General features: G+C 48.7%; 1 protein-coding gene across 2 annotated transcripts in view; it reads left to right on the plus strand.

Annotated features, from left to right (window-relative positions):
* The first annotated feature begins 20,133 nt into the window (after positions 1 to 20,133).
* SLC18A2 (solute carrier family 18 member A2) overlaps positions 20,134 to 26,695 on the plus strand; it is a 39,480-nt gene continuing 32,918 nt past the window's right edge. The window contains exons 1-3 of one of the 2 annotated variants that reach the window (XM_521615.9): positions 20,134 to 20,266; positions 20,741 to 20,876; positions 23,033 to 23,375. In XM_521615.9, the coding sequence (XP_521615.3) occupies positions 20,756 to 20,876; positions 23,033 to 23,375 (464 nt within the window). In that variant the 5' untranslated portion in view covers positions 20,134 to 20,266; positions 20,741 to 20,755. Of the gene's footprint in view, positions 20,267 to 20,695; positions 20,877 to 23,032; positions 23,376 to 26,695 lie in introns of those variants that run through there. The other variant, XM_063782169.1, reaches the window with a different exon arrangement.

The raw sequence follows: 26,695 nt of genomic DNA on the forward strand, positions 1-26,695 counted from the left end.
GCCTCCCTCCCTGAGTTCTCCGCAGAACTCTGGACTCCCAAACGCCTCCTGGGCACCTCTAACCTGACACATCCCAAACCAAGCGCCCCTCCTGCCATTTCCATGAGTGGCAGCTCCAGCAGCCCCACCCGGACTCTCTCCATTCAGCTTTCTCCTCCTGCTCTAACTTGAGGGGCGCGTGTGCAACTGTAGCCCCCCAGTCTTGCCTGTACCTCCCAGAGATGCTGATGCAGCCAGTTTCAGGTGGTGGAGCTGGGCATTTGTTTATTTTAGAAGCTCCCAGGGGACTCTGGTTATGATTTCATTCATTGACTCATTCACAAGCCTTTGTTCAGCGACTAGTGCCAGACACGGGAGTATTATCTCTAAGGAGTGACCCGATGCACAGGCACCTGGTGGCTACTAATGCATGCTTGCAGGATGACAGTGCAGCCAATCGAGGTGCTGACCCAGACCCCTCTCCCCACAGACTGAGAGCCAATAAGACATGCTGGGTGAAGGCTGGCGAGGTTGAGCAGCGGCCCCTGTGTTCTCTGCCCCACCCGGCTCTCTGAAAGCCAGGCACATGCTATGGCTGGCAGAGGGCTGGCCAGGGTCGAGTAGCCTGGGCAGATTGGTGGTTGCCATGGTGACTGATGTGCATCTCCATGCAGCAGAAAACTTTGAAGTTGACTTGGATATGGGACAACAAAGGGCACTTCCATCTTGGATGCAAATTGTGGCTCCTTTTCATCCTCCCTGGCCCTTTACTCCTCTGCTTTTATTCTTGTCATTAGATCAGGAAATTAAAACCTTTCAAATGCTGTACATTCCAAACACAGGCAATTACAGACCCTGTCTCAGAGGCAAGTCCCTCCTTTAGTCTCTTCAAAAAGTAGTTGCATTTGTAGAAAAACAGAGATGACTGTGCAAAGGCCGTCAGCATTGCCTGTGTGTCTCTTCCAACAAATATTTATTTATGCAAAAAATGTATGTTGATCCAACTAATCTGTATCTGTCCAACCAATATTTATTGGGCATCTATTATGTGCCAGGACTGACTGAGGTGGATGCTGGGGATGCAGTGTGCTATAAGACCAACCAGGTCTTTGCTCTCTCATAGTGTATGGTCAGGACTGTCGCTCTGTGCCTCAGTTTCTCCAGTGTATAAGCCAGTGGAAGTAGCCCAGGCATTTTCATGTGGCGTTTTCTGAAACCCATGGGCAGATTGGAGTCTCTTATCCCTGATTTGGTCTGAGTAGCTTTGCTTTGCTATGTTTTATATTTGGCTTCTTATAATGTTTTGTTTGAATAAAGAAGTTCATAATTAAAGACAGAAAGGGTGGGGTAGAACTGAACACCACTGACCAAGTATTCCCTAAGGTTTTTCCAGGTGGAATGTTCTGTGATGTTGCCAGCTAAGGGGACTGTAGGTTCTCTGGGCTGCTAGGCCACAACACGGGGGCTGATATACGGGACCGGGTCAGTTGCATTTAGGATGTAAACCTGCCTGAGATGATTGACATCTGCCTTCATTTTAAATAATGCAACAAGAGAGCAAATCCTGCCATGTTTCTCACTGAGGTGACCAAGGGCTTCATTTCCAAAGGCATCTTCCCTCTCACGCTCCGGATCCTACCTGGGCCTCAAGGCCCCACCATCACCCCTTGCTCCCAGAGTTCCTTCAGGGCCAGCAGCCTTCAGGGACAATGCCCTTTTCCGGGATGCCCCTGCCCCAGCTGCTCTTGATGCACCCACTCTGTGATGATGTGGGGTCCTGGTCTCTCTCTCCAGCTGGGCTGTGTGTTCTTCAAGCGTGAGGCTTGTTGAAGGGATGTTAGGTGAGGTACCGGTTGGTCTTCCTTATTCCCTGAAATGCAGGCGGGAGAAGCTAGTGGCAGCCCGGTGGGCCAGCCCTCTGCCACCTTTCCCTCCCTTCTCAGCACCCTCCCTCCTTCCTTCTCAACAGGCGACTGAGGGACACCAGGCTGTGATGACAAAGACATCCTGACTCTTTTCCAAAAGCCACATACAATGTCTGGGCAGGGAAACAAGAAGTGGGACCGTGCATTTTATGGACAATCTTTTGTTTTGAAAGCTTCAGCAAAGCACTTATTGACACAGCCAAATCAGACAACTGTCATGTGCCGCCTGCTGCCTGGGCCTGCTCCAGGTCCCAGCTGTCACTCTCCCCTAGGCTGAGCTGTCTTGTGTTTGTTTCTTTGGGATGCACATTCCTTCTCTCCCTGAAGGCCAAATTCATGCAAAGAGCAAGGAAAGCTTTGGGGCTGCAGAGCAGCTTGTATCAAAACACCCTGAGCTGTCTGAAGCCGCCCACCCTGGGGGCTGTTGGAATTTTGTTCTCTTCTCTTGTTGTCATGGGGCCTACACAGAGATCAGAGGCACCTTGGGAGCCAAGGCTGTGTCTTCCACTGCATTCCACAAGGCCCTTCAGGCCCTCTGTTAACTCGCCCATCTAAGAGGTGAATGGCCCCCATTCTCCAGAATCATGGAGGAATCCTGGGACGGTGAGGACCACACACAGATGGCCTTCCAGGAGACTGGACAGCTGGGCTCACTGCAAGATGGCTGGCTCCTGGCCTTCTGTGGTGGGTGGATACTGATGCCCCTGGCCTTCAGGTGGCTTGTAGATGCCAGCCCCATTTTGCTCAGAACCCAAGGCCTCAAAATTCCCTCTTTGCACCCCTCCTTTGAGTCCACTCCCATCCTCTTTGAGCCTGAGCTGTTTGTTCTGAGCTGTGTTTCTCCCTCTTCAGGTCCAACCCACCTACCCCTGTCAGGGGATGACCCCCCTCCATGGCTTTAATGTCCCACCCCCTACATGGAGGCCTCTCTCTTGCCCCCAGAGTATGGCAGAGCTCTGTGGACTTGAACGAGGGATTTTTTCCAGCTCTAATTGCATGTCGATTAGTGCCCAGCCCCCGTGCAGTGTTAGTTCCACGAGGCAGGATGACTGATTGACTCACCACTGTGACCTCAGAGCCTAGCACAACTCCTGGCACATAATAGGTGATCAACAAAAATGAATGCATGAACAGCAGATGGCTCAAAATGAGCCTTAATTATGTGGCAGGACTACAGGATCTAGAAGGCCTTCTGGAGCCCGCTGGTGCTGGGCTGGAAAGCTGAGCCCGGGTCTGAACCTGAAAGGACTCACCATTCACCTGGGAAAAGACCTGGGCAAGGAGGAGCCTAGATAGGAGGGGAGATGAGTCAGAACAGCCTTTGCTCTGTGCCAGTCACTTTGCTATGGTCCTTACATCTTTTAATCATCACAAGACATACAAGGGAGGTGCTATTATGATCCCCAGGGCTGAGATGTGAAGTGACTTGCTCGCAGTCCCCTAGTCAATAAGTGGTAAAACAAGAAAGGGATCCAAATGAGAAAGTTTTTCTCCAGAGCTTGGCTCTTACTTGACCACACGTCGCATGCAGTGTGCAGTCTTCAGGTGACCCTTGGTTTTGGCTGCAGTCATACCAAGAAGGGGCCGAACACCTGTCTCTTTAAAGTGGGCAATGGATATGTCTGTCATTGCCGTGTTACTGTTGCCTCCTTTCAGAAATAAAGAAAAGTGTTCTTGGCTGGGCGTGGTGGCTCACACCTGTAATCCCAGCACTTTGAGAGGCTGAGGCAAGCAGATTATTTGAGGTCAGGAGCTAGAGACCAGCTTGGCCAACATGGTGAAACCCCATCTCTACTAAAAGTATAAAAATTAGCCAGGTGTGGGGGCATGCACCTGTAATCCCAGCTACTTGGGAGGCTGAGGCAGGAGAATCACTTGAACCTTGGAGGCAGAGGTTGCAGTGGGCCGAGATCATGCCATTGCACTCCATCCTGAGTGACAGAGTGAGACTCTGTCTCAAAAAAAAAAAAGATGTTCTTGCTGGCTTAACTGCACATGCCATTGGGCCCTTGCCCAGCTAGAGTGTCAACCCCATATATGCAGGGCCATGGCCTCCACTATCGATGCCCATAGTGACAGGCACCGAGGCCAGCACATGGTAGGCCCTAAGCTAAGATTTGCTGATGGAGACTCAGCCTCCCTAGAAGTTAGAGGGACTGGAAATGCTCTTTCCCCACCTGTTGACATCCCCACCTGCTGCCTGGGGACCAGCAGGATCCTGCCATGAGTACAGGGATCAGAGGCCTAGGTTGGTTGGCACCCACCAAGCCTACTCTGGCCAGGCTTTGAGGGTGTGTTGGAGAGGGCCTCCTGGCGTTCCAGATGGAGTGCTGGTGTGAAAAAGCATCTCTTCCCCTGCTCACTCCCTCAGCCTTCTCTCCCCACTGTAGATTTCAAACTAGCAAAAATGAAAGTGTGGCCTGGGGACCAGATCAATGTAAGCGTGCAATTGTTTTCCGTCCTTAACAGGATAAGTTTCTTGCACCTGAACATCAGTCAATTATATCCCCAAGAACACTGTTTAGTACAGCAGGCAGTTTTTTTTTGGTAGCAAGGCTTTCTTGATGAAGAATGCAGTGTGTTAACGATTGTTAAAGAAAAAGTTATTCTGACCCTTGTTCAAACAGCAAGGAAGACTTTATTCTGGACCATTCTGATAGGTGTCAAGACTATCACAATAGGGGAGCCAGATCAAGCTCAGCTCAGAATACAGCGGAGACAGCTGGGGGCTTCAGAATCTTGCTGGAGGCAAGTCAGGGAGATCAGATTACAAGAGTGGAGAGAGACTCTCAATAAGCTGACTTAGAAGAATTCTTGCTATAACTGAACTAGGGAGGCTGAAGACAGGGCCCCAGGGTAAAACCTAGTCAGAAAGAGGGCTCTGAGGGGTCGGTCTGAAGTTTGCTCAAAGAGAGTCTTTGCCAAGCTCCCTATCCCATCGTGTGCCTAGAATGAGCAGTTGGCCAACCGGCCATTTTGAGGAGTGTTATGGTTAGAATGTCCAAAGTCATGTTGAAATTTAATTGCCATTTTGATGGTATTAAGAGGTGAAAACTTTAAGGAATGATTAGGTCATGAGAGATCTCCTCTCATGAATGGATTAATGCCATTATCACAGGACTGGGTTATTTTCTGGGAGTCTGGCCTCCTTTTACGCTGCCTCATGTGCCTGCTCACCACATGATGCCTTCCATCTTCAAACATGGAATGTCTCTTGCGAGATGCTGGAGCCATGATCTGGGACTTCCCAGCCTCCATAACTGTGAGCTACATAAACTTCTATTCTTGATAAATTATCCAGTCTGTGGTGTTGTTATACCAGCAAAAAATGGACTAAGACAAGTAACACTGCTCTGAACAATCTCATCTTCATTTCTTTCTTCAAAAATTTTCTTCCCTTGGTCTTGCCTAGAGAAACTTCTAGAAGAATATTGGAAGCTGTTTAATTGGAGCAAGATTCAATGGACAATAGTAAAGAAAAATACATACTTCTGCCTGAGAATAACAAGACTGAATTAAAACTTTTTTTTTTTTGAGATGGAGTCTCATTATGTTGCTCAGGCTGGCTATGAACTCCTGGGTTCAAGCGATCCTTCTGCCTCAGCCTTCTGAATATCTGGGACCACAGGCACAGGCCACTACACCCAGCTAAGACTGAATTTTAAAAAGGAACAAGAGTTATTTCCTAGGGAAATGAGGGTGTTCAGCGCCAAGAGCTGAGCCTGTGAGGCACACTGGACATGTGCCCTGGGGGTTCTTTTGTACACCCCTGGCAGGTTATGGGGTTGGAGACATGACTGGGAGGGAGAGGAGAGACAAGAGGTGGATGGAGGAGAATTCTACATCTACAGTTTCTACTTACCTAACGTTCTTCTAGAACCTTCAACGCTATGCTGACCAAGACTGACCAGGATGAACCCAAGGCAGGAACCACCCCTACAGCTGTGAGGCTCCCGGCACTTCTCCATTCATTGTGCCATGTGAGGCAGGAGGGCTGAGAGTCATCTCTTTAGTGGAGGAAACCCTGAAGCTCAGGGGATGAGGGGTGTGACCCTGATCTTACAGCCAATGAACGGAAGAAGAGATTCCAGCCAGCATTTCCCCAAACACTCCCAGCCACTGGGCGGTGCTGTTCTCTAGAAGAAAACAGTCATGAAATATGGGGAAATAGGTTTTTGCAGTGGGCTCTATCCGCAATGGAAAATTTCCCACTCTCCATCCAACTGTGCCACCACTGGGAATTTCCAAACGTGATCATTGCATAGGTGTGAAAGATGTGATCATGGAGATTGTTCCTTGTGGCATTATTCATCATGGACAATGGCATTATTTATCATGGACAATGGCATTATTCTTCACGGGCAATGGCATTATTTATCAAACACAAACAAGGCAGATGTCCACTGAAAGAGAACAATTCGATAAAATCTTGTGCATTCACATGCTGAGCTCCTTTGAACGACTGAAAGCAAAACTTATTTGCAATCTACATAGTTTTGCAGTAAGGCAATCACAAAATAAAAGATATTTTTAAAAATTATTGGAATAGTTTGCCAGAAAAGGATATCATTATCAAAAGTAAACTCAATGTGCAATAATTGTGCACAGCTCTGTGTGTGTGCAAAGCCTTGTGCTTAGGTCTGTGGAGGGACCAACATTTAATGACACCCAATCTTGTCCTCTGAGGATTCACATTTGGAGAGAGCTGGGACAGGGCTCTCCCTCTCACCTGGGAGAGGCAGTGCAAAGCCTTCTGGGGAAAGGCAAGGGTTCACATGGGCTTGGGTTCAAGTTCTTAGGTGGGGGGGAGATCAAGGTAAAAACAAAGGTCATACAGTGTACCAGGTGCTGGGATGCCAGTGTCTTTGGTCTGTTCAGGCTGCTGTAACAAAGCACCACAGCCTGCGTGCCTGAGAAATGGCAGACATTGCTCACCTGTCTGGAGGCAGGAAGTCCAAAATTATGGTGCCAGGAGGGTCAGGTTCTGGTGAGAGACCTCTTCTGGAGAGTAAATGGTTGGCTCCTCACTTATCCTAACATGATGGAAAGAGGGCTAGAGAGCTCTCTGGGGTCTGTTTTATAAGGGCATGAATCCTATTCATGAGGGCTCCACCCTCATGACCTGACTGCTCTTGAAGGCCCCACCTTCTAATACCATCACACTGGGGGTTAGGATTTTAACATATGAACAGGGGGAACTCAAATATTCAGTCCATTGTATAGAGGGTGCACACAGGGGAGGAGAAGTCAGTGGTGGTGATGTTGCTTGAAGGAGAGCATCTTCCCTCTCTTCCTTCCCTCCGTCTTTCCCTTCCTCCATCCTTCCCCTTCCCTTTCTCCCTTCCTCCCTTCCTCCCTCCTTCCCTTCCTTCCTTCCTCATTCCCTCCCTCCCTCTCTCCTTTCCTTCCTTCCTCCCTCCTTCCTTCCTTCCCTTCCTTCCCCTCTTCCTCCCTCTCTTCCTCCTTCCCTTCCTCTTCCCTCCCTCCTTTCCTTCCTTCCTCACTTCCTCCCTTTTCCCTCCATCCTTCCCTTCCTCCTCCTTCCCTCTCTCCTTCCCTTCTTCCCTCCCTCCCTCCTTCTCCCCTTCCTTTCCTCCCTCTCTCCCTCCCTCTTTTCCTCCTTCCCTCCCTCCCTCCCTCTCTCTCTCCTTCCCTTCCTCCCTCCCTCTTTCTCTCTTTCCTTTCATATCTCCTTTCCTCCCTCCTTCACTCCCTTCCTTCCTCCCTCTGTCTTTCCCTTCCTCACTCAGGAAGCCAAAGAACCTGGAGTCTGATGTCTAAAGGCAGGAGGAGAAAAGCATCCTGCTCCAAAAGGGAGAAAGGAAGCAGAGAGAGTGAACCCCCCTCCTCTACATGCTTTTTTTTGAGATGGGGTCTTAGTCTGTTCCCCAGGCTGGAGTGCAGTGGCATGATCAGAGCTCACTGCAGCCTCGAGTTCCCAGGCTCAAGCCATCCTCCCACCTCAGCTTCCTGAGTAGCTGCGACTATAGTCGTGCACCACCATGCCAGGCTAATTTATTTTTATTTTTTTGTAAAGACAAGGTCTCACTATATTGCCCAGGCTGGTCTTGAACTACTGGTCTCACAATCTTCTCCCCTCAGCTTCCCAAAGTGATGGGATTATTTTGCTTCTGGCTGGGCTCCCCCGGCCAGGGGCAGGAACGACATCCTAGGAAGACGATCTGCCTAAGCAAAGACTCAGCATCAGGAATGAGCAGAGGTTGGGGCATGGGGGAATAGCCACAGGAAATGCTGGGGAAGGAGGGGACATAAATGATTCTATTACTGTAGCTTTAATGAGCAGAGACAGCAATCCCTTTTTTCATCATAAATTGGGTGGGTTTCATAGTCACTCAGTAATTGACAGTGGGGAAAACGTTTTCCAAGCCCAGCCCCTCTACCTGCTTTGTCTCAGCCAGGCCCCAGCTGATTGGATGGTGGCCCCCACATTGAAGACAGGTCTTCCTCCCTCAGTCCTCAGACTCACATGCTATTCTCCCCTGGAAACACCTCACAAACACCCAGAAACAGTGCTCTATCCACCATCCAGTTCTCCTGCCATCCAGTCAAGTCGACATGTAAAATTAACCATCATAGAACTTGTGGTGAATAAAACTTCAAAAAAATCTGGATGGGCATACATTTACAACTGGGAAGTGAAAAACATTCACCCTGGTAAACTCTCCATCTCCCCATGATTTTTATTCCCTGGAACTAATTCCTGTCAACACCATGGTGGGTTGATCAACTTCCATTCAGAACTGGTCCATCGGCATTTGGCCCAGACACATGTATTACAGCCTTTTGAAGAAATTTATTTGTTTACCTAAATTGGATCATCACAGACATGCTGGTCTGTGAGCTTTGGTTTCACTGAAGAATAATATGTCTTCCATATTTCCCATGGTAAACACTGAGTTAATTAATTTTCTCTACTGGTCACGTGGTGCTCCACTGTTCAGGTGGACATTGCTTAGCTTTGCAGGTCCCTATGGGCAGGCATTCTGGAGGTTTACCAGGTTTTTCCTATTGCAATTCTGAAGGCTACTCAGGAGGCTGAGGCAGGAGAATCACTTGAACCTGGGAGGCGGAGGTTGTAGTGAGCTGAGGCTGTGCCGTCACACTCTAGCCTGGCAACAGAGTGAGACTCCATTTCAAAAAAAAAAAAAAATGACTTGATATTTGATATGGATTGGCTCTGTGTCCCCATCCAAATCTCATCTTGTAGCTCCCATAATTCCCATGTACTGTGGCACAGTCCCAGTGGAAGATAATTGGATCATGGGTGCAGGTCTTTCCCATGCTGTTCTTGTGATAGTGAATAAGTCTCACGAGAGCTGATGGTTTTAAAAATGGGAGTTTCCCTGTACAAGCTCTCTCTTTGCCTGCCGCCATCCATGTAAGATGTGACTTGCTCCTCCTTGCCTTCCATCATTATTGTGAGGCTTCCCCAGCCATGTTGAACTGTGAGTCCAATTAAACCTCTTTCTTTTGTAAATTGCCCAGTCTCGGGTATGTCTTTTTCAGCAGCATGAAAACAGACTAATACAACATTCAAATATCTTAACTAGTTGTTGAAAGATTTCTCACCCTGAAGTATTTTCTCCCATTCGGGGTGGGGGTTGTCAAATGCCTGGAGTTGGAGGAGGCATTCAGTCCTTCCATGCTGCCTTTGAAAGAGATTCATGCTCTGCTCTGCCCATCTAGAACTTCAAAAGTGAGACCCAGGAAATCACCCTGTCAATCACATCTCAGGTCATCTGTGAGAAAAGGGTAAAACAGAACCTTCCCAAAAGTCTCCTAGAAAAGAAAAAAAACCTGTGTGTCTCTCTGTGTGTTTCCCTGTGGTATTCAAACAACAGTTTTGCAGGGATTCAACATCTTCTACAACAAGCCAACAGTCAATATAAATCCAATTGGACCTAATGACTGGCTTTCTCTCCCCTCCCAGCGATGGTGACAATGATTTCTCAGACGCCTTTTAGTTACAGACAAGTTTCTGAACAACATAATTAGGTTTGGGTCTTTGCAGCCTGCCCTGTCGGACTATTGATTATCCACTAAAATCTCCTGCCCTGAGGATGTCTGGGTGTGCAGTCGGCATGGCAAGTGAGTGAGGACAGCTTTGAGCAGGGGCATGTGGGAGCCTCCACAGGGCTGTGTCCCGAGTCTGTAGTCCCTTCCAATGTCCTCTGCTGTGAAGGACCACCTGTGGGTGCCCACCTGTCAGCACCCACAGTGTTGGACATCATCTGCCCTCAAACCACAAAGGTCCAAGAAGCAGAGTTCCAGTCCTCACCGCCCTGCCCTTACATGTGTATGACCCTGGGCAAGGCGCTGTCCCTCTCTGGGTCTGCTTTCCTGTGTGTCAAAGGCAGCCACTAGACTTAATAGCCTCAAAGATCCCTTGCAGCATATAGGTGCTACCTGGTGCCATCTCACAGAAATAGGTAATTTAAAACTTTCTCTCAGCCACATTTTAAAAAGCACAAACAAACAAACAGATACAAAACCCAGATGAAATTAGTTTAGTTGAGCCCAGGAAGTCAAGGCTGCCGTGAGTTGTGATCATGCCACTGCACTCCAGTCTGGGCAATAGAGCTATTCCCTGTCTCTTAAAAAACAAAAACAAAAACAAAAAAGAATGAGCCCAGATGAACCTACTGGAACATGGACATGGCAGAGGCCGGTAAATACTTTATCAGGGCTTTATGTGTTCTTACAGGTCAAAGCCCAGGGAGGCTGTGATGACCATGTAAAGCTCAACATTTGCAGCAGAGAGAGGACTTGAGCTGGGCTCTGGGCTAGGAATAGGATTGGGAATGGTGGAGGGATGAGGCGAATAGCATAACCGATGACTGTTTCTGGGGCATGGAGGGACCAGTGTGATTCAAGTGGAGGTAGAAGTGAGGGATGGGGTGGGGTGGGGTGGATTGCAGATGATCTTGGAAGCCAGGCAGGAGAGTGTAGATTTGAGGTATCAGGGAGCTACCTTAGGCTCCTGAACAGGGGAGGGGTTTGTTGAAAGAAAGCGGTGGTTCATGGATATCTACAGAGTCACAGATAGACTGGAGGCAGCACATGGTGCCGGGTGGGGCAGAGAGGAGGCTGCTGGGGTAGGAGGTGGTGGCAGGGACAGGAGTGGGGATGAAGAGGGAACATGAAACATTCAGTAGAGAATTGGAGGGTGCCTGTGCCATACCGTGGGCCTTCAGCTTTGATGGCACAGCTGGGACTGTGGGATGACATCTGGGCACTTTGCTTTTGGCTGGGCTCCCCTGGCCAGGGGCAGGAACGACATCCTAGGAAGACGATCTGCCTAAGCAAAGACTCAGCATCAGGAATGAGCAGAGGTTGGGGCATGGGGGGATGGCCACAGGGAATGCTGGGGAAGGAGAGGACATAAATGATTCTATTATTGTAGCTTTAATGAGCAGAGACAGCAATCCCTTGTTGCATCATAAATTGGGTGGGTTTCATGGTCACTCAGTAACTGACGGTGGGGAAAATATTTTCCAAGCCAAACCAGGTAGGAAGAGGTGAGGGCTTGGATAGGTAGAAGAAAGGGAGTGGATGTTCCAGGTGGAGGAAGCCACTTAGACAAAGGCATGGAAGCTGGCCTGAGCAACAGCAGATCACTGGACCCACAAGGAGACAGCCAGTGAGGGCCGAGCCTTCTGCGTGGTGGGTGCCTGATGGCATTTGTGAGGTGCCTGGGGATGGTAAACTCACTTCGTAAGTGATCAGGGAACTTGGATCAGCCACAGCATTTACTGAACTTTTACTCTGTGCCAGGCTCTGGGGACGCAGGGGTGAACGAGACACTGAAGCCCCTGACCTCACTGAGCTCCCAGGGGGAGGGACCCAGAAGCCCAATATTAATGACAGTCATATTAGTAACATTGTGATTATAATGAGAAATGCCAGGACTGGAAGGTTTAGGGATCTATCAATATGGCACAGGGGACATACGCTCAGGTGTCATGGAAGGCTTCCCTGGGAAGAAATACCTTCTCATCCATTGACTTTCAACCTACCTGTGTTTTGACCTAGGATGTAAAGGCTAAAGCAGAATTAATGAGATAAAGGTAGAAGAGGGAAGGACATTTTGGACAGTAGGAATGGCCTGAGCAAAGGCCCTGGGGTAGGAGGGAACATTGGGTGTATGAGCAGATGAGAGGCTAGGAATGAAAACAAGATAATCAGATGAAGAGGGAGAAGAGCACCCCAGGCAGAAGGAACAGAGAGCAGAAAGGCCCTGAGGCAGAGCGTGCTTACTGAAAAGAGCCCAGTGTAGCTGGGTGGGGAAAGGGAGGGCAAGAGGGAAGGCCATGGCCAAGTGGTATAAGAGGAGGCGGGGAGCTCCCAGGCCAGGGCTTCTCAGGCTGGAATTCTGGGGCCCTGGAGATACACAAAGACATCTGAAGCCATGCAAGAGCCCAGAGAATCATAAGGGAATCTGATATGAAACAGACATCAAGGACAAATGTGGCAAATTAAGATGGAAAGAGTGGGCAGGGCTGGACCAGGCATGTCCCATTGGGCCACATGGAAAACTTTGAACATTATCCCAAGTGAGAGGCTGTTGAAGTGTTTTACACAAGGAAGTGGTGTGACCATGTTGGTTTTTTGCCCCTGTCTCTGGCTGGGGAGGAAGGTAGACTGTATGAGGCCTGGGGATGCTGGGAGCAGGCATGGGTGTAGAGTGGGAGGGGGATTGCAATATTCCAAGTGAGAGCGGAGGATCAAGGCATGAAGCAAATGAAAACCTGCTCTTCACAGCCAGCTGGCTCCTCTGCAGCCTTCAGTGACAGCAAATGTCCTTAGACAGGTTAGTGATTCTATTAAAATAGCCAAACCTGGAGACCCACATTTACAGATAATGCCACATGAAGCCAGTTAATTCAGTGATTGAATTATTAAGTTAGAGCATCTATGACCTAATGTCATTGGTAGTCAGCAAGGCATCCTTCAAGTAAATTGATATTTGCCTTCCTATTCCCTCTTAAAATCAGAACAGTCGATTTGGTTAAATTTTACACAGAAAATGTTCTTTTGCAGCTGCCTACGCAGAAAACCTCAGAAAAGCATGAGAATGAAATGCATTCTTTTTCTAATCATAGTCTCATTATTTACCTGTATGCTAAACAACTGATTGAGTTGGTGTCAAGGAAAAAACAACCCTCTACCTGAATGAGACAGATCTTGGGGGCGAGACTTTCCATGTATTCTTGAAAAGAATGTGAAGTCTGCTACTGTTCAGTGTAAATAAATACCAATTAAGCCAAAGTGGCTGCTGCTATTGTTTTGATCTTCTGTGTCTGGTGATTTTTTTGTTCAGGTGTTCTATCAATTGTTGAGAAAGGGTGTTCAATTTCCCCACTTTGATTATGGAAACATCTATTTCTCCCTTTCATTCTGTCCATTTTTTTTCATAGATTTGGGGCCTTATTATTGGGTGCATATGCATTACGACTTTTATATCTGCCTGTTGATTAACTCCTTTTCCCATAATGAAAGCTCCTTTTTAGATCTCTTTTTCAAGTTTTGTTTTTGAAATCTATTTTATCTGAAATTAATACACTCACTTCAGCCTTCTTACGCTTACAGTTTACATGCATTGTTTTTTTTCCATCCATTTACTTCCAACTGATCTGTGTCTTTATATTGAAAGAGTGACTCTTATAGACAACATAGAGTTGAGACTCTTTTTAAAATCCATTCTGACAACTGCTTTCTTTTACTTGTGGCGTTCATTGATGTTTAATGTAATTTTTGATTTAGCTGGGTTTCCTCTATCATTTTATTTTTGTTTTCTGCCTGACTCCTCTGGTTTTTGTTCATCTGTTCCTCCTTCCCCATCTTTTAAAATGACTTGAATGCTTTTTCTTAGAATGCATTTAGTTTTAATTTTTCTGTCAGCTGTTTAGCTATTCTTTGCATTATTTTTGACAGTGGTTGTCCTAGGATTCCATCATACATCCTTAACTTTTCACAGTCCATTTACAGTTAATCATAGGCCCTTCACATAAAGTATGGAAATCTGGCTTCATTATAGCCCCAGAACCACCCCCATCCCTTAATAACAGTTGTTGTAAGTAATGCATCTACATATGTCGTGAGCCCCTCGAGATGATGTTACAATTTTAATTTTAAACAGTTAAAAGTTTATAAAGACAGTTTGAGGGAAAAGGCAAAAACAAAACACACAAAACAAAAAGAATCCATCCAAGAGTCTTTTGCCTTGAGCCAGACATTGCCCTTTTCCAATGTTTTGCCATTGTTTTCTGGGGAAGGAGGTTTCCATCTGCTATCACTGCCCTTCAGTCTGGCTTGAGACAGCTCATGGCCCTGCCTGCTCCCCAGGAGGCGTCTCCCTGCGGCGTCTCCCCGCGTGGCCTGTGTGTTCGGTGCAGCCAACGCTACATTGAAAGTGTTTGCCTTTTCTAAGTGTCTATGGTGACAGCCTCTTTATCACCAACACATCCTTTTGGCAGGGGTGGCAGTGGTGGGGTACCTTATGTACAGAGCAGTGAGTTGATCCTCTGCCCAGTTCTGAGCAGACTGTGGTGCCCATTTCTTGGTTTCTTTTCACTTATTTCCACTTTTCCACTTCATCCTAGATCCCCATTCCTGGCCCCCTCCTGGAGAAGGGGATCCAATTCCGATGTACTTGATTCATACCCTTGGATGGGGACGAAGCCTCCAAAAATGTAGTGGTGCCCATCTGCTTCTTATGTACCCACCTGGAATTATGCTATAGAACTTGCCCTCCTCCTCCTCCCAAGACCCAAGGCCTCCTAAAATCTGCCTGTGGAGATGTGTGCAACGCAGTGCACAGCTTCTATGGCTCCATGGTACTCTACAGTCGCGTCCTCCACATTTCACTTACATCGTCCCTAGTGAGGCAAACCCAGGTTGCGTCAGCTCCCCACTGCTGCACACGACATGGCAATGACCATCCTTATCTATGCCCCTTAGGTTCTGAGTAGGGATTTCTCAGAGACAAACAGGACACACACACACACACACACACACACACACACACACACAGAGAAAGAGAGAGAGAGAGAGACCGCAGCCTACCTTCGGGTCCCTGTTCTGGGCCCTCTCACTTCCTACTCTCCAGCCACGGTGTGGGGAGCGGGCAGACCCTCCCTCAAGCCATGCAGTAATCCTCCCACTAGCATCTTGTCTTTGCTCTTCTAGGAGGTTGGCAAGGAGCTCTTGAGGGTCTTGCCCAAAAGGCACTTGCTCTACCCAGTCTGAAGATGACGCAAACAAATCCTGTCTAGGTGTAGCCCTCCTGGGAAAGTTCAGCTGAGGCTGCCAGCCCTGGAAATTCAGGGGACTGGGATACAGGCCATGGGAGCCACCTGGGGCTATGTACAAATGGGATGGAATTTCCCACAAAGTGCAGTGGTAACTGTCTCAGTGACTTCCCTGGTGTGTCCTGAAACGTACAACGTATCCTACATTTACCCAGGCTCTTCCTGGGAGCAACTCTTTGTGCAGGGGCTCTTCTGTGGGTAGCCTCTGGGGGGGCTTTTAAATCTGGCTTCTTGGTTTGAGCAAAAGATGGCAGAGAGAGAGGGAGAGAGAGAGAGAACTCTGGATCAGAGGGTGGGCACTTACTTAATTCCACCAAAAAGTTCCTGATTGCTCTCCAGAAAGGCTGCACCAGTCCCCATGCACCCCAAGGAAAGTACTCTCATTTCCCTATATTTTCACCAACAAATGGTCTCACCCAACTTCCTATTGTTGCCAGTGCTCCAGGTGTAGGGCTGTGTCTCAACCTCATTTTAATAGGCATTTCTCTGATTACTAGCGTATGAGTGTCTCTTCATGAGCTTGGTAGCTATCTGGGCTCCCCCTTCTGTGACCTATCTGTTCCGATCCTGTGCCAGCTCGCTGGCTCCTGCCTGGCTACTCTACTCTCCCTTCCTTCCCTGTCTGTGTGATAACTAGTACGCCAGGTTGGGCTAGGCTAGGAACCACTGAGTCTCTTGGGATGGTTTTGTTCGTTTCTGCTCTGACCCATTATTTGAATGTCACAGCTTAATGCCCAGGAGGTGAGGGTACTGTCCTTGTTTCCAAGTTCTCTGGTGGGGGAGCACCTGAGGATTTTTCCCCCAGGAAACACCTACACCTTCCCTGTATCCAGCACTTTCCATTTTCCAGTAACAGAGAACACCTAATGGATGTCAGGCACTAGGCAAGGCCCATCCCACTTTCTCACTATAACTACGCTGGAGGGAGGGACTGTTATCCTGCTGGAGAGACAGATAAGAAACAGGTATGTAAAGGTCAAGTAGAATGACCAAGGTCATGTAACTTGTAAGAGACCCCACTAGGATGCTGTCTACAGCTTAAACTGTTAGTGCATCTCCAGTAATGTCTATTTCAAATAACTGCTATGTCCCAGGTGGCTACTTCCTAAATAGAATTTAGAAATTATCATTCTCAATTATTGAAATGTAATGAAAAAGTAAACTCGGGTACCACCTTTGTACCTCCTCAGTCCCCAGTGTCTAAAAAAGGTGCAAGTGAGTGGAGGGAGAGGAGGGAGAGTTACTTTCCTCTAGAGAGGAAGTAACTCTAGAGGAAGTAATGTTTCTTTGAGGGTTACTCAAAGGAGGAAGTGAAGTAAAAAGGAGAAGTAACACCTTCATGAGGGTTTATAAGGGAGGGGCCTGTCTGATGCTGGACAGCATGCTTTCCTCCAGGAAGTGACGCCGGGACTGATAGTGAATGAGGAAATAACTAGAAAAGAAGACGAAGCGGAAAGAAAATGTGCAAAGGCCCTGGGGCAGAGAAATGCTGAGAGGAACCACTGTGGCCAGAGGGGGAAGGCGAGGGCTAAGATGTATGAGAAGTGGCCGTGGAGGCTCTTCAGCCTGGAATGGCAGGACACTGAGTGTATATGAAGATGTCCCGAGCCGTTTGAGACCCTCAATTTTCATGTCTTCCATTCTAAAGCTTATCTGGCTGATATGGACCTGGGTGGGGACATGCACATGCTCCTGCATGGCCTCCCCTCTCTACAGTCTCCCATCTTCCCCTGGGCAAAGAAAGGCTCCCTTCCTATCTAACCTGAGTCTGACCCCCTTCCTGTATACAGTGTCCTGAGGCACAAAAACATCCTCGGCACCAAACAGAGACACTTTTGGTGTCTCTTTCAGCAAGACTCCAAAAATCCCCTCTCTATCCATCCCTTAAGTAATGCACTTTTAAGACAATTTTCCTTTTTATGTTTAATAATTATTTATCAGAATACATATTTGTGTATGATGTCTTGATCACTTAAATACCATTAATCATTGTTATAATCACATAATCCTAAAGAGAATTTTAGAGCCTTATTAATTAATCATTAATTAATTTTTGAGGCAGGGTCTTGCTCTGTTGCCCAGGCTAGAGTGCAGTGGTGTGATCATGGCTCACTGCAGCCTTGACTTCCTGGGCTCAAGTGATCCTCCCACCCCAGCCTTCCAAGTAACTGGGACCACAGGTGGGTACCACGATGCTCGACTAAATTTTAAACTTTTTTGTAGAGGGTCTCACTATCTTGCCCAGGCTGGTCTCAAACTCCTGGCCTCAAGAGATCCTCCCACCTCAGCCTACCAAAATGCTGGGATTACAGGCATGAGTTACTGTGCCTAAACTTTTTTTTATACTTTCAACTTTTGTTTTGGATTCAGGGGGTACATGTGCAGGGTTGTTACATTGGTATATTGAGTGATGTTGAGGTGTGGGGTATGATTGATCCTGTCCCCCTGGTAGTGAGCATAGTACCCAAGAGTTAGTTTTTCAACCTTTTCCCCCCTCCCTCCCTTTCCCCTTTAGTAGTCCCCAGGGTCTGTTGTTGCCATCTTTATGTCCATGTGTAGAAAATTTTAAAAAGCTAATGCATGTTCACATATTTATTGTGGTTCACATAATAGATAGGTGATGAATACAGAATTTAAACAATAAAAGCATTAGGGTAGGATAAAATTCTGTTGGAAACAGAATGGAAACATATTTAAAAGAGGTAAAGGACACAATGTAAATATTTTGACTGTTAAAGGGATACTTGTTTATATTCTTAAGTATAACATGGCAGTTTTGTGTTCTTATACAAATTCCTTTGGGTATATTTAAAAGAGAGAGATAATAATTTTGTACATAAAGGTCAATAAATACAATATACCCTATGTAAATATATGATTAAAAAACTCATTTTAGATGCCAACTTGAAAATGTGTAAAGCAAACATATTGTTAAACATTTTTTAGGGGGTTTCAACAAAAAGTCTGTTATAGGCCATAGTGATCTAGGGGTGGTGACAGTGATCCGGAGGCGGGAACGCTGGGCTGGCATTGTCCCTGGAGCCATCTACATCCAGCTGGCTGGGCTGGAGTTTGGTGTGGCTTCCAGTGTTCACCGCTATGATGCTGCTATCAGGTCAGAATGTCAGCAGGGATTTGTCTGGGCTTTACTGTCTCCCCAGCATTAACCATAGTGCCTGGCACGTAGTAAGAGCTCAACACATATTCACCGCATGAATGAGGGGCCGGCACTTACGGAGCTCTCACTTTGTGCCAGGCACTGTGCTAAGAGCTGCCTATGCATTCCCCTGGAATTCTCACAACCACGCTGCAGTAGGTCCAGTGAGTATCCCCATTCCAGAGATGGCGAAACTAAGCCACAAAGAGGATACATAACCAGCCCAAGGCCACCAGTCAAGGAAGTAGCAGACTGGGACCTGGGCATCCTGGCAGGCACCCTTTACCATAATGCCTCTCTGTCCCCATGTGGTCCCTGGGGTAGGGTCCGCATCCTTGGGTTCTGAAACTCCAGAACAAGCACTCTGGGGCACTCCCTGAGTGATACCCTCCTGCCATCTTAAACGGCTCTCTGCCATCTGCTTCCTCCTCCTAAGTGGTTTTCCTTCTGTCCTCCCTGTTTAATGTTTAAGTTGCACACATCCTGCGACATCCTGGAGACCCATGTTCCTGACCTACTTACCTATTCAACCATCTCTTCTCACACATGGGGTAGCAATGGGAAGCACAGGGGGTCTCTGCAAGGGAGTAGGGAGGTGGAGAGAGCGGGGGCAGCCACACATCACACTGCTGTTCTCAGTGGCCTCCTGCTGTCAACAAGCTAACATTAATAAAACAAGGCCACTCTTCTGCTAAGAGACTGTGACAGGGTAACATTTATTCTAGGTGGCTTTCCAAGAAAACAGCTCTTGCTCCCACGGTCCCCTCGGAGGGCCTGCAGAGCTCCAGCGATGTCAGAGGGCATCTGTTTGTTTCTCCTTTGCTTATAAAAGGGACCTGGAAATCAAAGGCAGGCTCTTAGCCCTTAGCAGTGAGGATGACAGCTCTGCACCAGCCACACGCAGGCCCCTGGCTCTAGGAACCACCTCTCACCCAGACGCCCAGGCACAGCATGGTGGGGAGAGAGTACAGGACACAGGGCCTAGGCCTGCTGCCCCGCCCACAGCCAGCCCCCTAGCCTTTTCTCTGAGGCCAGGTGTACTCACCTAGCCTCCAGGGTCCCCTGCTCAGTGGTCCCAGAGGCCCAAACCCACTGCTCCCACTTTCTGAGACCTGGGACCCTCACCTCCCCAACTCCCATAGGGCGACACTGAAAAGTGTCCCCTTCCCCCCCCCCGTTTCCATGTCACCAGCTCTTGAGGATGCCCAAGGCTCAAAGGCTCCTCCGAGTGGCACCCCGCAACGGGCTGCAGAGGTCGGAGAGGGGAGGGGATGGTGGGTGCAAACGGTGGCTTCTTCAGGAAAGAGAAGCCTGTCCCTGGCTCCCAGCACCTGTCACCCCTGGCGATCTCACCCCGCGGCCATCATTCCCGTCCTCACGGCCCATTTCAGGGACACTGAGGCTCAAAGAGCCACGTGATTTATTCAAAGCAGCTCGAGCGACCACTTGGAGCCACAAGAAAGCCCTGGTCCGTGCCTCCTCGCCTTGGTCCCTGGCCCTTCACTCTTCGTCCAGGCTCTCTGACCTCTTTCCCTCTGCGCCCCTGCCTCTTCCCCAGGCCTGGGTCCCCAAGGCACTCGGCCACGCGCTGGGTCCGGGGAAAAGGCGCGGCCGCGGCCGAGGCGGGGACAGGGAGGCGGCGGCCCCTCCTGCGCAGCGACGGCGCGGGCGGGCGGAGGCCGGGGCGCCCCAGCCCCCCATCCCCGCTCCCTCCGGCCGTGACGTCAGAGCCGGACGGGGTAAACTGAGCGGCGGCGGCGGGGCGCTGGGGCGGAGACTGCGACCCGGAGCCGCCCGGACTGACGGAGCCCACTGCGGTGCGGGCGTTGGCGCGGGCACGGAGGACCCGGGCAGGCATCGCAAGCGACCCCGAGGTAACGCGGCCCCGGTTCCCTGCTCGCAGGGCGCGGTGCCGGAGGGGAGCGGGCCAGGGGGAGGCAGGGAGGCAGGGAGGCCCCCAGAGCTAGGCGGGCGGGGCTGCGGGGACCCCGGGGCAGCCGGGGCGCAGGGCGCAGGGCGCAGGGCGCAGGGCGCAAGGTGCACGGTGCCGAGCGTGCAGTTTGGGAGGTGGCACAGTTGGGGGCGGCGGGGATCAGGGCAGCGTCCTCGGGGTTCTAGGTTGGGTCTCCAGATTGGGTCCCCGACGGCGCTCGCGGGCGCTCTTTCCAGGGAGCGCGGGCTCTCGTGGGGACGCGCTCGAGGCAGGTGAGCCGAGGCTGGGGCGCCCGGGGGTGTCCCCGGATGCCGGTGCGCGCGGCTCCCTGACCCGCCCTTCCGCGGCCTAGGGGACGGGAGAATGGGGGGGGTCCCCGGCCGCCTTGGGTCCTCACCGCGCACCGCGCCCGCAGCGGAGCCCCGGAGCCATGGCCCTGAGCGAGCTGGCGCTGGTCCGCTGGCTGCAGGAGAGCCGCCGCTCGCGGAAGCTCATCCTGTTCATCGTGTTCCTGGCGCTGCTGCTGGACAACATGCTGCTCACTGTCGTGGGTACGTGCGGACAGGGCACCCCTGCCCCGGCACCCCAGCCCCAGCGCCCCTTCCCCGGCACTCCACTTACCCCTGCGCGGTCCCGGAGCTCCGCCAAGGCCCGGGAAAGTTGGAGAACTCGCTTTGCAAAAAAGACATCCCCTCCAGGCTGCCGCGCCGGGGCTAGGAGGAGCCGCGTTGGTGGCTTCGCTTTCCTGATGCTCGGGTCAAAAACTGTGACATCCGATAAGACCCAGAACTTATGTTTCCCCCTGATAATTTCCCGCATCCTCTTGCCTGCTTTCACTGCGATGAAAAAGATTTCTGTTCCAGAAGAGAAATTCCTAAAGTTCAAAATTACGTGTTAGAATAATTATTGGGCTACTCGAAAAGGCAGGTTAATAATTTAGTGTAGTACCTAAAAGAGCAAGTTTCGATCCCTTACTCCAAAAACAAGACATTTAGATATACTGTATTAGTGAATGACTTGAGATGGAAATATTTCAGGAACCATTGCAAGAACAATTTGAACAATGTTGGTTTTATTATTTTTCCTATAATGGAATTTTGAAAAATTAAATAATCGAAATCCAGGTCTCTTAATTAGGCCCATTAACAGAGAAGTATTTGGCATGCATTTCCTTAAAAAAAAAATCCCAGTTTTTAATGAATGAAAAAAAAATCACAACTCATTTAGACTGTAAGTGGTGGGAGCTGTTTCCTTTCTCTCCATTTGCAGGTTTTCTCACAGCAGTTTTCAGAGCATCTGATAGGTTTCATCTCAAGGAGTTATCAGAGCCGTGGAGCTCATCCCTGTTCAGTACCAACGGCATTAGTTCTGCTTCGGCTCGAATGCTCCATTGGACACATGAGCTCACAGCTTCGATTATATGTTTCACAATTTAATTTGTATTTTTTGTTGTTGCTTTTTATTTTGGTTTTTGTTTGTTTTTTTGAAATGGAGTCTCACTCTGTTGCCCAGGCTGGAGGGCAGTGGCACAGTCTTGGCTCACTGCAACCTCCACCTCCCGGGTTCAAGTGATTCTCCTGCATTAGCCTCCCGAGTAGCTGGGTTACCGGCATGCCCCACCAAAGCTGGCTAATTTTTGTATTTTTATTAGAGACAGGATTTTGCCATGTTGGCCAGGCTGGTCTTGAACTCCTGACCTCAGGCGATCTACCCGCCTCGACCTCCCAAAGTGCTGGGATTACAGGCCTGAGCCACCGTGCCCGGCCTGTTTCAGTTTTGCTTTTTCCTTGTGAAAGCCTTAGGAATTCTTAAATCTTACAAGTTGTAGGAAAAATTGCAGATTCCCACTCACGTAATATAAGGATGAAGTGGGCCTGTTGCAGAATTTCCAAGTTATTACTTCCTGCAGGTTAATTTTTTTCTAAGACACATAATGAAGTGTAGTTTTCTGTTTCCTTGATTCATTCATTTGAAAGTCTTTTGAGCCTCTCTTTCTTAGAAGCACTGGTTGACTCCAGGTCAGCACTCTCTTAACGTCAGACCACATTTTGCTTTTCTGAAATATTCCTTGAAGGAACAATGTGGAAGAAACCCACAAATGACAGAATCTCTGGGACCAGTCAGTTCAGCACAGCAGCTGCCTTTTGAGAGGAGACAGTTCTCAGGGCCGTTGGGGGCATGGTTCTTTCTAGTGAGCTAAGTAAAGTGAACTTGCTCCAATGTCGTTGTGGACATATGGCACAGGGCTCCTGTTTTGGGGTAGACCTGTCACCCTCTGGACCTCTTCTGGCATTTGACACAACCATAGTTTTGTTGTTGTTATTGTTGTTTTGTTTGTTTGAGACAGAGTCTCACTCTGTCACCCAGGCTGGAGTGCAGTGGTGCAATCTTGGCTCACTGCAACTTCCACCTCCCAGGTTCAAGCGATCCTCCTTTCTCAGCCTCCCAAGGAGCTGGGATTACAGGTGGGTGCCACCACGCCCAGCTAATTTTTGTATTTTTAGTAGAGAGAGGGTTTCTCCATCTTGGCCAGGCTGATCTCGAACTCCTGACCTCAGGTGATCCACCTGCCTCAGCTTCCCAAAGTCCTGGAATTACAGGTGTGAGCCACTGCTCCCTGCCGACACAACCATAGTTTTTTGCTGGCTTTTTTCCTGGAGAGGGTTTCAGTGTGATCACCACCTTGCCATTCTGCTCTTATCCCCAGTCCCCATCATCCCAAGTTATCTGTACAGCATTAAGCATGAGAAGAATGCTACAGAAATCCAGACGGCCAGGCCAGTGCACACGGCCTCCATCTCAGACAGCTTCCAGAGCATCTTCTCCTATTATGATAACTCGACTATGGTCACCGGGAATGCTACCAGAGACCTGACACTTCATCAGACCGCCACACAGCACATGGTGACCAACGCGTCCGCTGTTCCTTCCGACTGTCCCAGTGAAGACAAAGACCTCCTGAATGAAAACGTGCAAGTTGGTCTGTTGTTTGCCTCGAAAGCCACCGTCCAGCTCATCACCAACCCTTTCATAGGACTACTGACCAACAGGTAGGGCAGACTACTTTAGTCAAAGAGTTTGATATTTGTATCAGTCCTAGCTTATGTCCTTCCTGGAATTCTGCTTCTTACTCATTGGTGAGAGTCTGGAAAATCCATGGTGGGTGAGCTGGGGAAAACCCAGTCCCCTTCCCCTATGTCTCTGTTCCCAGATAACCACAATTTCCTATTCTATTCTCTCTTCTGTTGCTCAACAAGTAAGAAAATATTAAGGAAGACAGAATAAAGAGGACCTCTTCCACCAAGTGGGAGGACTTTGGCCTGTCTAAATGCCAGGTTTCGTAAGTGCATTTGTCAGAATCGCCCTTGGCAGCAGGAACTCTACAGCCGCCATGGCTGTCATCCTATTTTATGAGCCATGTGGCCTCCTCTTATCTCCTACCTCAGGCCGTGCACTTCTCTGTAGAGAGCCAAGGTGTCTTCTTTTGGAACTGGCATGTTAAAGCCTCTCACAGATACCAGGTAGGGAGTGTGGGAAAAGGTTGGACGCACTGGTGCGCAGATGGAGCTCCGAGTTGATGCCGAGGTCACGGGCTGTGTTCTTCCCTTCTGCTGGCTACGTAGCCACGTCCACGTGCATGAAAGGAAGAGAACTGAGGCTATTGTCTGGATAATCCAAGCTGCCCAAACTAGCTTCAGATGAATCAGGCTGTTCTAGATTTTTTTGAACCCACATTGTTTGGAATAACTGTTTACTTCTCCACTGTTGGTGAAGTGTTTGTTCTTCTGTAGCTGAGGTGGACCAGTTCTGCCTGGTCCGTGGGGGCTCAAAGCTCAGGACAAGGGCCTTGCAGCTGAGAGGAGGAGGCAGGCCCCCAAGGTGTCAGTGCAAGGAGTGGGAGCTGGTACAGTTAAGTGTTGGTGGTGGGCTGCCAAGTGCGCAGTGTAGCTACCTAGGTGAAAGTTACAAAACACCAGAAATGGTGGGGAGGGGTGTGCCCAGAGTCCTACCTGCAGACCAGGCCCAGAAGCAGGAACAAAGACTAGACTAGAGATGGAAGAGATGGTGGCGAGGAGACGGTGGAACTAAGGAGGCAGGGGAAACCAGGGCTGGGCTAGGCTGTAAGAGGCCCCAAGTGCTGGGCTGAGCAAGGAGTGGGATTCTGTGTGGGGCAGTTGGGAGGCATTAGAAATTCCAAAGCCAAAAAGAAATGAGTGAATCAAGCACTATTTTAAGCAGGGTAGGTGGGCAGGGAGCAGGGAGCAGGGAGAACTTCACATTTCCTCTGCCTTTGGCGTGGGGAGTGGGGCGCAGGACTGGCTGCATAATTTGTGGGTCTCAGTGCAAAATGAAAATGTGTGCCCCACATTCAAACATTATGAAACACTTCAAGGTGGCAACAGAGCATTAAATCAACCAAGCTCTGAGAGCAGAGCCCTGTGCGACTCTAGGGTTAAGGGCACCGAGAGGTGAGGAAGCCTGGGGTGGTGGCTGGGGCTCAAGGAGGGGATGGCAGATCTGGCTTTCCGCCAGCACAAGCTGCCTTGGACACATGGAGCTTGAGTCGGACAGGAGCACATTCTCAACATCTGCAGTTGAATTTTCTGGATGGAAGGGTGCCATTGAATTGATTTCAACAATCTCAAGCCATGTCCCGCCCTCTAGTCTGTGCAGAGCAATATTCTAAGGCTGCTACATAAAATATGCTAAGCAAATTAACCCAGCGAAGGGCTGACTGTGAGCCCATTAAGAAGGTGACATTCAGTGACTCCTCTGTTCTCAGGAGAAAAACCAAACAGACCTCAGTAGTTGCAGGATTGTTTTCTTTCCTTTTTTCAAGACTAAGAATGCTTCTTAAAATGCATCTGGTATAATTACAGAAAATAGCTCAGGGTTTTGTATTCTGAGAAAGCAAACAGCTCAAATATTGTATGTGAAAATTGAGGACATTATCGTAATAATACCTTGCCAATCACTTGGGTGGAACGTTACTAGCCGTACAGTGTAATACTTAGAAATTCGGCTGAAATGATGTGAGTACTCCAATCTTCCAAACGCAAATGGCAAATGAAAAGCTTTTTTAAAAATCCCATTCTTATTTTTAATGCTTTGCTTATGCCATGGGGAAGAAGCTTGTTTAAAACCAGTGAGCCCTTTCCCCTGTTAAATACTCCAACGGCTTTGAGGCTGTAGCCACACCAGGCTCATGTTTGGGACTTCAAAAACATTATCTTCCATTTTGTGACTTGTGAAATTTAGTCTATTCTCATGGTGAGTAATCTACTTTAGAAATTATCTAGAGCAAAATTGTAATCCCCAACTGTTTTGTCCAGCTACCGAGTAAATTTGAAAATGATTTTCTAGTGCTGCCTGGTAATATGGAAGGACAAACAAATTTTTTTTTTCTTTTTTTTTGCTCTGTCACCCAGGCTGGAGTGCAGCAGTGTGATCTTGGCTCACTGCAACCTCCACCTCCTGGATTCAAGCAATTCACATGTCTCAGTCTCCTCAGTAGCTGGGATTACAGGCGTGCACCACTATGCCTGGCTAAGTTTTGTATTTTTTGGTAGAGATGAGGTTTCACCATGTTGGCCAAGCTGGTGTCGAACTCCTGACCTCAGGTGATCTGCCCACCTCGGCCTCCCAAAGTGCTGGGATTACAGGCGTGAGCCACCGCCCTCAGCGAGCAAATAAATTTTCATATTGTGATCCTGATTTGTAATTTGTCTCATAATTTCCAAGCCCAGTAGATATGAATTTGGGGACTGGGCAGCTCTTCTGGACACTCCAAGATTCTGCTTCCCACCACAGTTCAGATGGATTCAGAGAAGGGACAAATGTGCATTCCATTTGCCTTTAATTGTCTTCAAGGAGTTAACTTGTGAGCCATTGCAAACAGTCTTTTGATGTAAACTGTGCCAATCACATCCTCCATGAGCAAGATGTATGACTCAAGTCTTCAGTGTTGTAAACAAATGTGTTGAAAGGCTTTTTAAAATTGGTTAATATGTTTCTGATTAAAGAGTAGTTAAAAATATGGAGCATCAGAGCTTGCAGAGATTTTTCCTGAAAGCTTTTGGGCCAGTCCTAGCATTTTATAGGCAAAGGAGTTTGCAGTTCAGGAGGAGAAAGCATTTACCACAACAGTGGCAGGACTGTAGCCACGTGTTCCGACTGTCCCATTTCAAGCTTTGTTCTTCCCCCCTTCCTGTTCTTCCCACCTGCTTACAATTATACAGCTTGTACTTTTAGCTACTAGAAATAAAGAATGCAGCTCAAAATCTGTCTTTCTTGCACTGACTTGGGCTCTTCCTGGTTGTACCAGGCAGAGCTGCTGAAGACCCGGTGAGTTGCTGATTTTGCTACTTTT

The sequence above is a fragment of the Pan troglodytes genome, chromosome 8 (genome assembly GCF_028858775.2).
Source record: "Pan troglodytes isolate AG18354 chromosome 8, NHGRI_mPanTro3-v2.0_pri, whole genome shotgun sequence".
Taxonomy (NCBI): Eukaryota; Metazoa; Chordata; class Mammalia; order Primates; family Hominidae; genus Pan; species Pan troglodytes.